General features: G+C 39.4%; 1 protein-coding gene across 1 annotated transcript in view; it reads right to left on the bottom strand.

Annotated features, from left to right (window-relative positions):
- NCAPD3 (non-SMC condensin II complex subunit D3) overlaps positions 1-18,649 on the bottom strand; it is an 80,129-nt gene that overhangs the window by 50,191 nt on the left and 11,289 nt on the right. The window contains exons 5-14 of the mRNA XM_008069540.2: positions 12,804-12,988; positions 11,675-11,842; positions 11,505-11,566; positions 11,224-11,311; positions 8,814-8,947; positions 7,051-7,123; positions 5,612-5,737; positions 5,223-5,475; positions 2,726-2,782; positions 2,407-2,496 (exon numbers count right to left, since the gene is read on the bottom strand). Of these exons, the coding sequence (XP_008067731.1) occupies positions 2,407-2,496; positions 2,726-2,782; positions 5,223-5,475; positions 5,612-5,737; positions 7,051-7,123; positions 8,814-8,947; positions 11,224-11,311; positions 11,505-11,566; positions 11,675-11,842; positions 12,804-12,988 (1,236 nt within the window). The remainder of the gene's footprint in view (positions 1-2,406; positions 2,497-2,725; positions 2,783-5,222; positions 5,476-5,611; positions 5,738-7,050; positions 7,124-8,813; positions 8,948-11,223; positions 11,312-11,504; positions 11,567-11,674; positions 11,843-12,803; positions 12,989-18,649) is intronic.

The following is an 18,649-nucleotide window of genomic DNA, read 5'->3' on the forward strand; positions in this document are numbered from 1 at the left end:
GGCTTGCAACATGCAGTATGATACTCTCTCTGGATGCCAGGCAGCAGCACTGAGCCGCAGCTCCCAGTAAGTCACACTATCACAAGGTAAGTTACAGATACCTACAGTGCACTACGTCGCCAGAGTTTCTGAATAAGGTGTTTTGTGTCTTCATCTACCCTCATGTCTACAAAATTCTTTAGACATTCTTTAGGCCCAGTGTGCTTTCAAGTCAGAGGTGGGAAGAGGGAGGAATGGAGAGCAACTACTAAAAGGCATAGAATTTCTCTTTTGGCAGATGAAAATGCTCTCTGTATAATCTTGGGATTACACTGAAAACCACTGAATTATACACTTTAAATGGTGAATTTTAATGGTATGTGAATTCTATCTCAATTAAAAAAAAAACAAAAACAAAGAAAGCTCTTGGCACTGTGCATGGCATGTAGTAACTACATTTTAAATGTATATGTCCTCTTAGTTCATGACCAATAAAATGGGAACATGAATGCTTTACATATTCAAACTTTTATAATTTGAAAGCATCATTAAATCAACACAACTTGATACTGTTTGGAAAAGAGCCCGTGCAACAGTAAATCTGTAAACTGTTAAGGGAAGACTGGAGGCCACATAAACATCAGCATTTTTCCAGATTAAATTTTTCTACAAAATTTAAGAAGCCTGTTTATTATAAATTCAGTTACTACTCTGAATTTGAGTAATACATGCTAATAGTCTCACAAACTTAACTCTATGCTGATCTTCTAGGCCGAGTGATAAGCAGTTACTTTCCTCACTGCACTTTTCATACACCTTGATGTCTATCTCACAGCACTTTATATATGTGTATATATGTATGCTCAAACACACATAAAAACATTTATATACACATGCATCTGTCTTCCACTGCTCCTTAAGAGATGGAACTTTGTTTGGTTAAGGTGTATACTTACAATTCTGAGAACAGGTTAGGAAGGACCAGATAACGCGTACTGAATAAAGTGATACACCTAATTATATATTTAATCTTCTACATACCTTCTCTTTCTTTGTTATCTCTCTATCACTTCCCTAAATGTTATTTCTACAAACTCTCATAATAGCCCTCTGTGAAAGACAGGAAGGTGTTAGAATTGGAAAATGACAGAGAGTTTGTCGAAGGCTATGCCCAAGATCATGCAGTTACTTAGTAATCAGCTTGGTGCAAAAAAAGCAGACTGTCATGCATTTTTTTTTTTTTTTTTTTGAGTCAGAGTCTCACTCTATCTCCCAGGCTGGAGTGCAGTGGCATGATCATGGCTAACACGACCTTGGCCTGATGGGCTCAGATGATCCTTCTGCCTCAGCTTTCCAAGTAGCTGGGATTACAGGTAGGTACCCCTACACCCAGCTAATTTTTTGATTTGTTGTAGACAGGAAGTCTCGCCAAGTTGCCCAGGTTGGTCTCAAACTCCTTGGCTCTGGCAATTCTCTCACCTCCACCTCCTAAAGTACTGGGAATACAGGCATGAGTCACCATGCCTGGTCTGCTCTGCATTTCTAATATGGTGTTTGTCCTACAATATTATACTGTTATATCACAAATGAAAAAGGAGCTCAGAGAAGTATAGTGACTTTCTCAAGATCGTACAACTAGACAGACAAATCAGAGTGGGCTCCAGGTCTATCTGCTACCTAGTCCAGGCTTGCTTTTTCCTCCTGATTCACGTTGACACTTAAACATTCCCAACAACTCAACAAAAGATTTGGCATCAGCTGTGTCCAGAATCTTGTCCTGAAGTCCATGGGGGGAAAGGTCCTTATAACCACGCCACACAACATGGGTGATCTGTTAGAAAGAGGCTCATGTTGTTGGTAAAGAGAAATTATGAGCTAAATTCTGAAGCATCTTTTTCAGCAGAAGCTTGAACTCTACAGTCCTCTCCCCTGCATTAAAAGTAGGTTCTAGGATGACTCATTCACAGTCAAGATGACACAATGAATGAAAATCAAAAATAGGATTGGGAATTGTTCATCATTCCCTTTTTCGTGATGACCTTTCCCCCAAACACAAGTTTAATCTCTGCTGCACCTTCCCCAGTAACTGGCCATTTTTTGGTTAGTAATCCTAGCAGTTCACAGCAATTGACTTTAATAAGAAAGTAAAACATTTGCTAATATTCTCTTAAGTGTTATAGGTACACTAGAATTCAGCACATGTCAACTGAAAAGTAGCCTACTCTTTATTATAAGACAAAATATAGTGTAGTACAAGGATACCAAAACGATATAACTGAAATTCCTTCACTTTAAGAAAAAAAAGAGATGAGTTTCCAATTCTTAATAGTGAATCAATCGGAAAAAATTTCAAGGTTTTAGACTCCACTTATGGTTGTCTGAAATCCAATAGTATTCTTTATCTGATAGGGATAAAATCTGACATACCACCAGTTCCAACTGTTTCACCACTGCTGCCTATGAAGAGCTCACTTGAGGGTTCAGAAGGGTTAGATGTCAGCCTCTGATATAAAAAAACTTAAAAAAAAAAAGAATAGTCATTAAGGTAAAAACGTATTATACTTCTAATATAAGCAGAGTATGTTACTCATTTAAGCTACATTATTATTGAAATGAATTTCAACTTGATGACAAAAAGTTTAATATTAAAATACATACATATGGAGGTAGAAAAAAGCATCTCAAATATCTGGCAAGTTTTTAAAAGACAGTTACACAATATTTAAATGCATTGATCCATCATTACCTGATGAGGTCCTCGGTAAGGTACCAGAGTGGCTCTCTGTTCCTGAAACTGCAGGATCTAAAAATAAAAAGATAGATAAGAAGGAAGTTACAGTATAAAAAATCCTGGGTAAATATCCACAAAAAAAATCAAAACTGAAATAATCAGGCCCAAAGACAAAGCAGAGATTATAAACTGCTGATAACTGATAACATTCTTCTTGGTATGCACTTGAAATAGATTAGGCCCAACACAGCCAATGCCTACCAGTGCAAAGTAATTGAGGAGGTAGCCAACAATTTCACCTCTAAATTATAAATATGTGAAATAAGCCGGGCTCGGTGGCTCAGGCTGTAATCCCGTGCCTTTGGGAGGCTGAGGTGAGTGGATTGCCTGAACCCGCGGGTTTGAGACCCGCCTGAGCAGCGAGACCTCAACTCTACAATAAATCAAAAAATCAGCTGGGCGTGGTAGCGCATGCCTGTAATTCCAGCTACTCGGAAGGCTGAGGCGGAAGGATCGCCGGAGCCCAGCAGGCGAGGTTGCGGTGGCCGGAAGCAGCCACTGCACTCCAGTCTGGGTGACAGAGTGAGACTCCAACTCAAAAAAATAAATAAATAAAATAAATAAATATGTGAAATACTTTAGAAGATTAAAACAAGACCCCTACCTATCACCATACACAAAAATCAACTCTAAATGAATCAAAGACCTAAATGTAAAGCCTCAAACTATAAGAACCTTGGAAAATGTGGAAGACACCCTTATGGAAATTGGAACTGGCAACTAACTTCTGATCAAAACCCCAAGTCCCCATGCCATAAGAGATAAGATAGACAAGTGGGACCTCATCAAACTGACAAGTTTTCGCAAAGTCAAAGAAACCATCAAGAGCGCAGCGATACAGCCCACAGACTGGGAAAAAATATTTGCCAACTGCCTATCTGACAAAGGCATAAGATCTAGGATCTACAAGGAACTCAAACGTGCTGAAAAGAAAAAACAAACAGCCCCATTACAAAATGGGCAAAAGACAAGAATAGACACTTCTCAAAAGAAGACATACGAGCAGCCAACAGATACATGAAAAATGCTCAGACTCACTAGTCATCAAAGAAATGTAAATTAAAACCACACTGATATACCACCTAACTCCAGTCAGGATGACCATTATTAATAACGAAAAAAACAACAGATGCTGGAGAGGATGCAGGGAAAAAGGAACACTTCTACATTGTTGGTGGGAGTGTAAACTGGTACAACCTCTGTGGAAAACCGTTTGGTTTGGTTATTCCTAAAAGATCTAAAAATCGACTTCCCATAAGACCCCACAATCCCCTTAACTGGGAATATAGTATACCCAGAGGAATTCAAATCACTCTATGAAAAAGATACCTGTGCACATATCTTTATTGCAGCATTGTTCACAGTAGCAAAAACATGGAACCAACCATGCTGCCCATCGAAAAAGGACTGGATTAAAAAAAAAGTGTGGTACATATACACGATGGAATATTATGCAGTCATAAAGAAGAACAGAATTATGAACTTCACAGCAACTTGGATGAACTTAGAGATTATAATACTGAGTGCTCTATCACAGAAACAAAGAACTGAGCATCATATGTTCTCACTCATAAGTAGACCTTGAACAATTATCATAATACTGTAAGAAAAGGATTGGGGCACAGACAGCTCCCTTATTGTTGACATTCTGCCCATTTCTACTTTGCAGCACACTTAATAAACCTGTTTTTCGGCCAGGCTCAGTAGCTCAGCCTATAATCCCAGCGCTTTGGGAGGCCGAGGTGAGTGGATTGGCTGAGCCCGTGGGTTCTAGACTCGCCTGGGCAACTTGGCAAGACCTCATCTCTATAATAAATAAAAAATTAGCCAGGCATGGTAGCGTGTGCCTATAGTTCCGGCTACTTGGAAGGCTGAGGTGGAAGGATCGTCAGAGCCCAGCAGGTCGAGGCTACAGTGGCTGGGAGCGGCCACTGCACTGCACTCCGGTCTGAGTGACAGAGTGAGACTCCAACTCAAAAAACCAAAAGCCAAAAAACACCTGTTTTTCTATTCTAAAAAAAAAAACCAGAAAGAAAACGATTGGTGGTAGTGAGAAATTAGTTGCTGGGGGAGGGGGAGACATACCTCGCCAACAAGGGTAACTGCATAATGAACATTTGTATACCTAACCCTGAACTGTACCCCACATCTTTAAAATTTTTGTAGAGACCTCGGCTCTACAAAAAAATAATAATAAAAAAATTGCTGAGCATAGTGGTGCATACCTGTAGTCCCAGGCTGCAGTGAGCCATAAGTGTGTCACTGTACTCCAGGTTGACAGACAGTGAGACCCTGACTCAAAACAAACATCCCATATATATTCTGGAAATGGTTTATGATGGTAAAAATGAATCATACCATGCCTATTATTTTTGCAACAGCAAAGAACAATTCCCTTGCAGTCTACTTCTTGATGAGCCCAGTTTCCTTTCCTAACAGTCACCATACTTACTGTTAATCAGGAGTTCCAGGATACTTTCTGATGCACTGGTAACAGACAACTCCAGACAGTGTGCAAAGCTGGACAGTGCCTTGCTGCGGACAGTGGGTGCTTTGTCTAAACAACGGTCAAACATAATTTCTTGCACCAAGAACTTATGCTTTAGGAACTTCTGATGCTCCAAGGAGAGAGTGTTATCCACCTCTCTTTCAGGCAGTTCTAACAGAGCTAAGGCAACATCAAGAGTAAAAACACGGTGTGGGATCTGGTAAAGCAAAATCATAAGAATCACCATCAGATAGGAATAAGAACCAAAGAAACCCTTCTCCTCATTCAGATCTGGCTGTTATCAGAAGTTTGCAGAGCCAGAACCCAGTATTTTATGCACATCTATCTCCTACCTTGGAACTTCGTGAGTATTTGTAAAGCCAGGCAATGAATGTAGTGTATTCCCCACAAGGAAGTTTACTGAGCAGCTGGACCAGAGACTGGGCTGCAGAGGTCCTATACTCTGATTTATCTATCACCTGAAACACAAAAATGGAGAAGCTGTCTGGCCAAAATCCACCAGTAGGACAAATGAAACACATGTTGTAATACAAGCTGAAAATCAGTGCATGTAACTAGTTCAATGACCTTTAAATGTTAGGTCAATGACCACAACTTTCAGATTTCAGATTCCTTTGAAAATTAATCTATAAGAAACCTATAAATTGGGGCTAGAAGATGGCATCTCCCATGAACGGGACAGATCTGGAAGCATCTTTGTTAAGTTTTGAAAAACTTGACCATGCCTCACCAGATCTTTGACCAGAAAAATTACTATATGTTGCTGATTTTGTGGCTTCCTTCAAAAATTCTATTACTAGCTCTCCACCCAAATGGATGGCTGAGATAGAACATGATGACATAGACATGTTGTAAGAACTGGGGAGTCTCTTCATGGCTAATTTGATGAAGAAGGTATGAGGCCTATAGAACCTGATCTACCAGCTGTGGCTAGGTAAGTATTATTCATCTACTCTAGCGGTTGGCTTTTACTTGACACCCTAATCTGGTGTCTCAATGTCTCAATCTTCCTTCTTGCATTGAGAGGATGACATGAATGAAAATAAGGAGCAGGAACTAATGAATCCTCAAGGACCAGTGATTCTATCTTCATGCAAATATCTGCACTGATAAAGATAATAGAAATTTAAAAATGCAAAAAATATCTGTCTTCAAAACATGATCATCACTTTCCAGGATCAGTGTGTACATGTGTTGGGAGGAGTGGGTAGGGGTTAAAATGACACAAAATTGATCAAGATAGGTGATGGATGTGTGGCAGTTCATTACCTTATTCTTCCTGTTTCTATGTGTTCAACATTTTCTTTTTTTTTTTTAGTTGGAGTCTCACTCTGTCGCCCAGACTGGAGGGCAGTGGCCGCTCCCGGCCACTGCAGCCTCGACCTGCTGGGCTCCGGCGATCCTTCCGCCTCAGACTTCCGAGTAGCCGGAATTACAGGCAGGTGCTACCACGCCAGGCTGATTTTTTGATTTATTGTAGAGATGAGGTCTTGCTGCCCAGGCGGGTCTCGAACCCGCGGGCTCAGGCAATCCACTCACCTCAGCCTTCCAAAGGCGCGGGATTACAGGCTGAGCCACGGAGCCTGGCCAACATTTTCTTTAAAAAGTTTTTTTTTTAAACAGAACACTTTGTCTAGGGGAACATCTAGTGAATATTAAATAAGACCACTTTTATTAACAATGCAGACTCATTCCCAAGAACAAATACATATACATTTATCTTTATATGTTATATATCCTATGTTATTACTATTTCTAATGCGTATGGTACCTTGGCACAGATGTGCTGCAGTAAGATAAGGACGACTGGAAATATACTTTCCTTTAGTTCATCCATAAGTGAGCTATATAAAAGAAAAATATATCCACTATTAACAATACAATCCACAATCCTGCGCTCAGAAATCACTACTCCTATGTTTAGAAATCCTAAATATTAAATCACTCTACCCTCATATTGCAAGAGTTGTTTCAGTAAAATAAAGAGTAAAGCTATAATATACCAAGGTAGGAAATGTTAAGTACTTCCTTTGCATAGTATTGGGAGCTATTGCTGAGTAGTGGAGTTGTCAGGAAGAGTAAAACTATGATTTTCATATGACTCTTTTGACTACTTAACAAATTAAAATGTAAAATATGTCCTTTGGGGATGAATACAAAAATTGACTAAGATACAGTACCACCTCATGGAAGCTCAGTGAAATGCTGCTACTTTAATGCATATGTAACATTACTCACCCAAACTTTAACCCAAGAAGAAATTATTATAATGCTCATGCTTGATTCATTTTTGTGCTATGTTTATCTGTATCGTTATATAAACATTATCGCAACTGACAATATAATGAACTCACATGGAAAAACTAAAGCAACAGTATTTCCACTTAAAACATCTTAGTTATTTAATGTTTAAAACAGTCTTCAGTGAGAAATCATTGCTCAGTGACAAGATGACATCATCCACACCCCATGTCTCCAACTATACTACATACTGTACACACCTAAGGTGTACTGCACACACACTCACATGAACGTACACACAACTTCTTGGCACCACCTGTACACTGCAGGCCAAATATTCAGTGAAGGAGGGAAAGAAAAACCAATGACGCAGCAAACATGTCCTTCTCAATGAAGCTAAGAAATGGGACTTTTAAAGTGAAGCTGAGTAACTCATGAGGAAAAAGATAGTCTAGTGAAACTCCAACTCCAAAAAAAAAAAGAAAAAAAAGGAAGCAAAAAGCAACTTAATTTTTTCCTTCAGAAAATATTTTCTGCAGGGGAGAGGAAAAGAAAAGTAAGAAGAAACAAAAAAAAAGTGGCAACGAGGCTGGGCATCATGGCTTATGCCTATGATCCCAGCACTTTGGGAGGCAGAGATGGGAGAATTGCTTTAGTCTAGGAGTTTGAGACCAGCTTGGGCAACATAGGGAGGCCTTATTTATTTAAAAAAAAAAAAAAATGAACCAGGAGTGGTGGCACGCGCCTGTGGTCTTGGGAGGCTGAGTGGAAGGATGATCTGAAACCAGCAAGGTCAAGGCTGTGGTGATACATGATCGTGCCACTGCATGTCACCCTGGGTGACAGAGTGAGATGCCAAATACAAAAAAAGGGGGCAGGGAGGGGGGACAAAAGCAAAGAGACACAGAGTGGAGAGCAAGAGAAAAGAGAAAGAAGGGGAAGACTTCCTGGAGTGGTAAACACTGAAGCAGATAATGGAAAAGAGGAGAGGTAACTGTCCTCTCTCAGAAGTTGACCTCAAAGGCTGGTGCAATCAAGCCGATGGATGGCTCTGGCCCATGTGCTGTAGATTCCTTATCTCTTTAAGAATGCTCCAATTCAGAGGATACCATCAGTGACCTGGACCACATGAACCAGATTAGCTATAAAATGCTTTATTCTGACTGCCCCTCAAACCACCAACAGGTCAGAAATTCTAACTCCACAGATGTCAGAAACCTTGGTGAGTGCAGGGCCCAGATGACTGAGGGAGAGTAATAAAGAGAGTAAAAATTCAAGATTTCTGTGCTTCACCTGATAAACTGGATTGCCTGGTTTTTACGGTTGATGACTTGGGAAGTCATAGTAAGGGTGACACGATGGGATCCTTCGCCTACTTCCAACATTAATATTACATTGAGCATTTGGCGGAAAATGTAACTGATAACCTAGAAGATAAAAGAAAATTCAACTTAAGGGCTGATAGAGAATCCAGACTGTAGTGATACAGACTGTGGTAAACGATTTCAGTCATCTGAAGATAAGTCAGGTTAACATTACTGGTTGAACACTAGGAATGTATTTCTTGGACAATTAACTAGGTGTTCATTAAATGCACAATGTAAACAGTGTGAAAGAATTGCTGATAATGTTAAGATCAACTAGTTTCTCTCCCCATCTCCTGCATAATATAACCTAGAATATAGGGAAAATAGGAAACTAATTGTCATTTATAAATGACAAAGAGTGCTACTAAAATTCCTCTTTAAAAAAGGGAAAAAATAGGCTGGGTGCAGTGGCTCATGCCTATAATCCCAGCACTTTAGGAAGTTGAGATGAGAGGACTGCCTGAGACCATGGGTTTAAAACCAGCCTGGGCAACTTGGTGAGACCACATCTCTATAATAAATCAAGAAAAATTAGCTAGGTGATGATGGCAAATGCCTGTAGTCCCAGCTACTTGGAAGGCTGAGGCGGAAGCATTACCTGAGCCCAGCAGGTCAAGGCTGTGGTGGTCATGAACATGCCACTGCCCTCCAGCCTGGGTGACAGAGTGAGACTCTAACTCAAAAAAAAAAGTGTGTGGGGGGGAATGATACATTTATACTGTATTTTATTACAAAGCATTTTTCAATATATTATCTCATATAATTTAGTCAACCAATTAATTCATTTATCCAGTAAAGAAAACATTTATTGAAAACCAATATGTGGTAGGTAATACATTAGGCACTTCCATATATGTGTAGATTGTACTATGTTTAATTTTAAACCTCACAACGACTCCATGAGGTAAGACATGTATAATTTTCATTTTACAGATAATTCTTTTTTTTTTTTTTTAGTTGGAGTCTCACTCTGTCGCCCAGACTGGAGTGCAATGGCTGCTCATGGCCACCGTAGCCTCAACCTGCTGGGCTCGGCGATCCTTCTGCCTCAGCCTTGCAAGTAGCTGGAACTACAGGCGCGCGCTACCACGCCCGGCTAATTTTTTAATTTATTTTAGAGATGAGGTCTCACCAAGTTGCCCAGGCGGGTCTCGAACCTGCGGGCTCAGGCAATCCACTCACCTCGGCCTCCCAAAGTGCTGGGATTACAGGCTGAGCCACTGAGCCCGGCCACAGATAATTCTTAAAAACTCCAAAGGTGGGCTGTCCAAGGGCAAATAATTAAGGATCTGGCTAAAACCAGCACTGCCTAACAAGTCAGTACTTTGACCATTTAGAAAACATGGTGTCTTTACACAATAGACCTAAGATGATGAATTTTCCCATCTATTTTATCTTTTGAAATGTTCAAAAGGGCATGGGAATGAAAAGCATTTCTGTGAATTCTATCACATTCACGTATTTCAAGCACTTGGAAGTAATAAAGATATAAAATTTATAAAATACTGAATTTTTTCTAAACAACAGGTATTGTGCTTGGCATTTGACATGCTTGATTCCATTTAATCCTTTGCAAATCCATGAGGAAGGCTAAGACTTTTATCCTTTTTGTCCAGATGTAAAATCTGACACTTTAGTAAGGTTGAATAACATACTAGGACACATAGCTAGTAAGTGGTGGAGTCAGAATTTGAACACAGATGTGCAGAAACCCAAGTACCCCCATAGCCTTCTTTTAACCACCTCGTTACTGCCTCTGCAAACTGACTGTATCATAGCCACTAAAAGCCACATGACCTTGGTTCACCACATTTTTTGCAGTCTTACTGTTTTATTAATGACATCTAAGTTTAGTAACAGCAGGATGCATAAATAACCCTAAAACTGTTTAAAGTAGTGATAATATTAAGACAAAACCCAGATATTGATGCTAACCCAGGAATGATAACCTAGAAATACGAAAGCACACATGACCTGCCAAAGAGGAAACTTGAAAATTCGATTAACTCTTCTTTTTAAAAACAATTTGGTACATAGTTCTGTAAAAGTGACTATCCAGCAGCTTCTCTGCTTCTCCTACTTTATTCACACCAGAACAATTTTTTTTCTGTCTGGAATCTAACAAAAATTTACTGCAGTCACCAAGCATTTTGATATAAACTTGGCAATGAAAAACAGCTAATAGAAATGGTGACATTTTTTATCATACAAATAATATACGGTCATGAAAATAAGCTAGTAAGTTAAAATGGCATTACATCAAATGCTTTTACTATTGTATGGTTCGCCTGCTTTCAACTTGGCTAGTAACTGGATTAGATCCGCATCTCCTTTACCTTATCTCCTTCTCCATGAATTGGGGAGCACAGCAAATACAATCCACAATAGGCTAGTTCTGGTATGCATTTTGCTTGGTTAAGGTCTCTAGAAAAAAAAGGTAAAACATTAGTTAATGAATATGATTTTACTTGGAATATTTCTTAATCCTACAAACCATGTTTAAATGAATAAATACTACCTGTATGTCAATTAGGATAAAATGACATTTTTATTTCTGCTGTAGGAAAAGTTATTATACTATACTTAAATAGTAGCATTAGAAGATTTAATGGCTTACCTGGCTTGTGTAACACTAAATTCATGAAGAATTGGCTCAAACTTAGTTAATGCTACAAAGACCTGGAAAATAGATATCAAGAAAAGATATGATTTTTTCCTACTCATTAAGTATTAACCATGGTCTATGCCCTTTGAAGTTGTCCCAAGGTTCTTGGAAGTTTCACTTACCTCTACACAATTCTGTATACACTGTGGCTTTTCTTTCAGGGAAAACTTGTGCAGAAGCCTTAAAAAATTCTTTAAAAGGTGAAAGATGGCATTTCGAATTTGAGAAAGATCCCGGGCAGAAAAATAGATATTCTCTTCATCTTCTTGTTCTTCTATAATTTCATCCATCTACATTACAAAGAAATGTATAGGTGACTATGTAATAATGTCTAACATTACGTCCCATGGTTTTCAGTTAACTCAAACCAAGTTCAGTTAAACTTCAGGTAGTAGCTGATGCTGAGGTGACATGACTGATCAGTTCGCTTGACTCTTCTTGGACTCCATGGCTACAAACGGTAAATCATTGGACTAGATAACTGTTATGATCATTTCTGGCTCTGTCTTTTTTTGTCAGTGAGAATTCCTGTGCTCTTTTAGAAATTTTGGCAAACCTCCATCTTCCAACCCTGTCACTCAAGAATGTGGAACTAAGCCGGGCTCAGTGGCTCAGCCATAATCCCACGCTTTTGGGAGGCTGAGGTGAGTGGATTGCCTGAGCCCGCGGGTTCCAGACCTGCCTGGGCAACTTGGCAAGACCTCCTCTCTACAATAAATCAAAAAAATTAGCCAGGCGTGGTAGCGCACACCTATAGTTCCAGTTACTTGGAAGGCTGAGGTGGAAGGATTGCCGGAGCCCAGCAGGTCGAGGCTGTGGTGGCCGGGAGCGGCCACTGCACTCCAGTTTGGGTGACAGAGTAAGACTCCAACTCAAAAAAAAAAAAAAAAAAAGAATGTGGAACTAATGCTATTCTATTATGCTCTTAAGGACATGACCTCAGGATACTTCAGTCACCCCCTTTAATGACAATAATATGGCAAACATATCAGTTAATATGTTGTCAGGCATTCCAGGAACAAGACTGGGAGAGACGACTGGACATTGGAAAGATGCAAAGCAGAAACGTGCCCTCAGAAGCACGAGGCACCTTAGAGGCAAGTTAAAATCACTTTGGATAGCTGACAATGGTTTAGGACCTGTTGCTTATAATCTCGATGTCCGAAACCATGTTTACTATAAAGACAATCTTCAAACAGACCAAACCATGTGTTGGTATAGGTATATTTTATTATTCCATTTACTTCTTACCTCAATATCCTGTTTCCTGAGGGGTCTTCCTCTTTTTCTATTTTCCCTTCGATTAGCCTGAGAGCTCCTAGGCTGTTCCTTCTTTCTCTTTTGATTCAAGTTAGATTCCTGAGGCCAGCTCTTCTTTAGAGTCTGAACGCATTTGTCAAACATCACTGGGTGGAATATTTGATTGGCTATACTACCTATTCATAAAGAATAAAGAATAAGCAGCTTAGATTTAATTGTCTTAAATATGTAACAACCAATAAAAAGTTAAAAAGTGTGCAGGGTTTTCACTAATTTTAGTAACAATGAATCTTTAGAAAAAGAGTACCATTTTCAACTTCTGCCTCAAGTGAGGGAGCAAGATTCTGAATCGGAAACAAATGACGAGATTTCCACATTGGGCCATGACAAGAGCAACTGGTTTTACACTTGTTCTACTGCTGTAAACAACTACATAACTGGACAAAAATTTATAAAGTAACCACTTTAAGACATTGGGCACCAGGTACCATAAGAAATGCAATCCCTGAGGCAAGGGAAACAAAGAGGTAAACTCTAACATTGTCCCAGTTTTGTATCCAGAGGCAATTTCTGAACAGCAGAGAAATGGTAAATCCAAGCAGATCATGATGGTCTTATTAAGTTGAAAAATTAGAGCCAGAAAAATTCCAGGGTAGCTGGAATTTATGGAACAGAGTACCAGAGTAGAGAAAACTACATAGAAAAAGGGCACCAGAAACCTGCAAGCTATATACACAGAGTAAATCCCATCACAGTAGGAAAAAGGATTTCCAAGGAGCTAGAAGATGAACTATTTTCACATCTCACACAGGGCTGAGACACATTTGGCCAGCTGGAGACCTTGTTAAACACCTAGAACATTCAGAAGAGATCTTAGAAGAAATACCCCTTAAAAGTAGGACTAAACTAGAAATAGCATAAAGGCTACCACCAGTTTTAAAACAAGCCTGAAAAGGATCAAGTTAATCCAGCAATAGCTGCCTATCAAAACGTATTTCAATACTTTTTAAAGGAAAACAACAAAATCAAGACACTTGACAACCTAACATTCCAAATGTCTATCATCCAATAAAAAAAATTACTGGGAATGCTAAAAAAAAAAGCAGGAAAATATGCCCCATGATAAGAAAAGTCAATCAACAGAAACAGTTCAAGAAACAACAAAGATAATGGTGCTAGCCAACAACAACTTTAAAGCAGATATTACAAATAAGCTCAAGAATTAAAAGTAAAACATTATCATAACAAGAAGAAAAATGAAAAAAAATTAAAGAAGCAAATAGACCTTCCTTGATAGTGACCTTCCTAAATAGTAGATTAGTCATTATAGAGACAAAGATAAAAGAACTTGAAGATAAAGCAGAAACACAGAAACAAAAAACTTAATAAAGACTCAGTGAGCTGGAGAAGAATATTATGCAGTCTAACATATAAGTAACTGGAGTTCCAAAAAAAGTAGAAAATATTTGAAGAAATAATAACTGAAAAACTTCCAAATTTGTTAAAAACTATAAATTCACAGATCTAGCTCAATGAATACAATCATGATAAATATAAAGGAAACCACAACAAAGCATGGACAATCTAACTAAAGAAAAACAAAACCTGTCAAACCTAGAATTCTATTTTCAGCAAAAACATTCTTGAAGGTGAAATAAAGACATTTCATACAATCAAAACCTGAGAGAGCTGCATTACAAAAAATGTAAAAAAAAAAAAAAAAAGGTTCTTTAGGTTGAAGGAAAATTATACAATATGAAATATTTGAATATAAAAGTTGGTTTTTTTAGGTTGGGCATGGTGTCGCATGTCTGTAATCCTAACACTTTGGGAGGACAAGGTGGGAGGATTGCTGCTAGTCCAGGAGTTCAAGACAGCCTAGGCAACATAGTGAGACCTTGCCTCTACAAAAAAATTTGAAAATTAACTGGATGTGGTGACGCGTGCCTGTAATTCTAGCTACTATGGAAACTAAGGTGGAAGGATCACCTGAGCCCAGAAGGTCGAGGTGATGCATGAATGTGCCACTGCACTCCAGACTAGGATACAGAGTAAGACCCTGACTCCAAAAAAAAAAGTTTTTGTTTTTTAAAAGTGTCTATAAGAGATAGTTATAGGAGAAATGTTAATAATGAATTGTATAGCTTAGACATATATACAAAGAAGTGGAGAGAAGGAAGGAAAATATACTGTTTAAAGGTTCTTACATAAATATAAATTGATAGAATACTATCTGAAGGTAGACTGTGAAAAGTGCTTATTGTATACACAAAGTAAACACCTAAAACACACAGATACATGCAAATAAGACAATAAGCTAATAAGCCAAAAAAGGAGGCAATGTGGGATAGTAGAAAAATAATCAATCCAAAACATAGCAGGAAGAGGAGAAAATCAAGCAAAAACATGCAAGAATATAAAATAAATAGGAAGATGGCCGAAACTCGATCACATTGTTAATTACATTAAGTGCAATTATCTAAACAGTTTAAACATTCCAATAAAAGGCAAACATTGTCAGAATACATAAAAAGCATGACCAAATGGGCTAGGCATGGTAGCTTATCCCTGTAACTCCAATACTTTGGGAGGCAAAGGCAGGAGGGTCACTTAAGGTTAGGAGTTAGCGACCAGCCTGGGCAACACAGTAAGATCCTGTCTCTACAAAAATAAAAATAGCCGGGCTCGGTGGTTCAGCCTGAAATCCCGCGCCTTTGGGAGGCTAAGGTGAGTGGATTGCCTGAGCACACGGGTTCAAGACCCACCTGGGCAGGCGAGACCTCAACTCTACACTAAAATCAAAAAATTAGCTGGGCGTGGTAGTGCCTGCCTGTAATTCCGGCTACTCGGAAGGCTGAGGCGGAAGGATCGCCGGAGCCCAGTGGGTCGAGGCTGCGATAGCCAGGAGCGGCCACTGCACTCCAGTCTGGGCGACAGAGTGAGACTCCAACTCAAAAAAAAAAAAAAAAAAAATTAGCCATGTGTGTTGGTATAGAGCTAGCTACTCAAGAGGCTGAGGTGGGAGGATCACTTGAGCCCAGGAGTTTGAGGTTACGGTGAGCTATAATCACGTCACTACACTCCAGTCTGGGTGACAGAGTGAGACTATGTCTCTATTTTACAAAATAACAAAACCATATTATTGGAAAATCTTCACTTTTCTTTCACCAGTAATTGAAGACAAACATTTTTAGAATTGGGTCCATTTATTGTCAGTCTATAAGAAACTCTTCAAATGTGAATACACAGATAGATTAAAAATGAAAGCATGAATAATGATGTACCAACCAAGGACAAATAATAAGATAACTATAATGGTTATCTTAATATCAAAGTAGTCTTCAAGTCAAAGAATATAACCAGACAAACAAGGACATAACATAATACTAAAAGGATCAATCCATCAGGAAGACATGATAAACACGTTTGTACCTGTCAGACTTTCAAAGGAGAAATAGATAAATTATTTTATAATTTCAACATTCCTCTCAGTAATTGATAGAACAAATAAACAGACTATTAGGAAGCATATAAAAAGATTAACAATATTTGCAACCAACTTGACCTAACTGATATTACAGAATACTAGATCTAACAAAGGCAGGACACACATTCTGTTCAAGTGTAAGCAGAAGATTTACCAAATCAGACCCTCTGCTGGACAATTAAAAACAGGCCAACAAACAATGGCTGGGTGCAGTGACTCAAGCTTGTAATGCCAGTGCTTAGGAAGGCCAAGGTGAGAGGATTGCTTTAGGCCAGGAGTTCGAAACTAGCTGGGGCAAAAAATAAATAAATAAATAGCCAGGCACGGTGGTACCTGCTTTAGTCCCAGCTACTTGGGAAGCTGAGTGAGACTGGAGGATCACTTGAGGATCCAGGAGTTCAAGGTTGCAGTGAGCTGCACCCAGCAGCTCAGCAGGTGTCAGAGAGAAACCCTGTCTTTAATAAAAATGAAGTATTAAAAAAAACCCCCAATAATTTAAAAGTATTGTAATCATATAAGATATGTGCTCTGAGTCCAACACAATTAAAATAGAAATAAATTACAATAAAAATTTAGGAAAATCCTCAAATATTTGGAAATTAATCTACTAAACAACTCAGATGTAAGAGGAAATCACAAGAAATTTAAAATTAGAAAATTACTTTGAGCCGGGCTCGGTGGATCAGCCTGTAATCCCGCACCTTTGGGAGGCTGAGGTGAGTGGATTGTCTGAGCCCGCGGGTTCGAGACCCGCCTGGGCAACTTGGCAAGACCTCATCTCTACAATAAGTCAAAAAAATTAGCCGGGTGTGGTAGCGCGCGCCTGTAGTTCCAGCTATTTGGAAGGCTGAGGCAGAAGGATAGAGGTTGCGGGTCGAGGCTGCGGTGGCCGAGAGCAGCCACTGCACTCCAGTCTGGGCGACAGAGTGAGACTCCAAATCAAAAAAAAAAAAAGAAAATCACTTTGACTTGAATGATAATGAAAACCTATTATCAGAATTTTGAGTATGCAGATAAAGCAGTACTTGGAAGGAAACTTACAGTATTAAATACTTACATTAGAAACAAAGAAAAATACGTGAGTGCAAGCATCTACCTTACAAAGTCAGAATATGAACAAATTAAACCCCAAGTAAGAAGGAAGGAAATAAGACCAGATATCAATGAAATAAGAAGTAGACAAACAATAGAATTTAATCGGTAACATCAAAAGTAGGTTTAAAAAAAAAAGTTGATTTATTTATTCCCCCTACTGGGAATACACCCTGAAGAACTCAAAGCACTCTATAAAAAAAGACACCTGCACACGTATGTTTATCGCAGCATTGTTCCTAATAGCAAGAACCTGGAACCAACTATGCTGTCCATCAAAAGAGTACTGGATTTAAAAAATGTGGTATACTACGCAGCCATAAAAAAGAACAAAATCATGAATTTCACAGCAACCTGAATGGAACCAGAGTTTATAATACTGAGTGATCTCTCACAGAAACAAAGATCTGAGTATCACATGTTCTGATTCGTAAGTGGACCTTGAACATCTATCGTAATACTATAAGAAAAGGATTGACAGTGGCAGGAAACTATGGGGGGCTGGGAGGGAGAGGGAGGTGGGATTAACGGTAGTCAATATCTGTCTGGGGATGGGGGACATCCCGTATCAAAAGGGTGCCTAAACGATGAGTATTTGTATACCTAACCCTTAACTGTACCCTACAACTTTTTTTTTTTTTTTTTTTTTGAGTTGGAGTCTCACTGTCACCCAGACTGGAGTGCAGTGGCTGCTCCTGGCCACCGCAACCTTGACCTGCTGGGCTCCGGCGATCCTTCCGCCTCAGCCTTCCAAATAGCTGGAACTACAGGCACGTGCTACCACGCCCGGCTGATTTTTGATTTATTGTAGAGATGAGGTCTCGCCAAGTTGCCCAGGTGGGTCTCGAACCCGCGGGCTCAGGCAATCCACTCACCTCAGCCTCCCAAAGGCGCGGGATTACAGGCTGAGCCACCGAGCCCGGCTGTACCCTACAATTTTAAAATAAAAAATGTTTGATTTTTAAAAAAAAGTTTATTTATTTATTTATTGAATTGTAGTCTCCGTTGGCTAGGCTGGAGTGCAGTGGCACACTCATGGCCACCCCAGCGTTGACTTGCTAGGCTTCAGCGATCCTTCCAACTCAGCCTTCCAAGTAGCCAGAACTACAGGCAAGCATTACCACGCTGGGCTAATTTTTTTCTTTTTTTGAATTGGCGTCTCACTCTTTCACTCAGGCTGGAGGGCAGTGGCATTCTCAAAGCCACCGCAGTCTCAAGCTGCTGGGCTCAGGTGATCCTTCCGCCTCAGCCTACCAAG

This window comes from Carlito syrichta, unplaced genomic scaffold, assembly GCF_000164805.1.
Source record: "Carlito syrichta isolate Samal-C Ts95f unplaced genomic scaffold, Tarsius_syrichta-2.0.1 Scaffold312097, whole genome shotgun sequence".
NCBI lineage: Eukaryota > Metazoa > Chordata > Mammalia > Primates > Tarsiidae > Carlito > Carlito syrichta.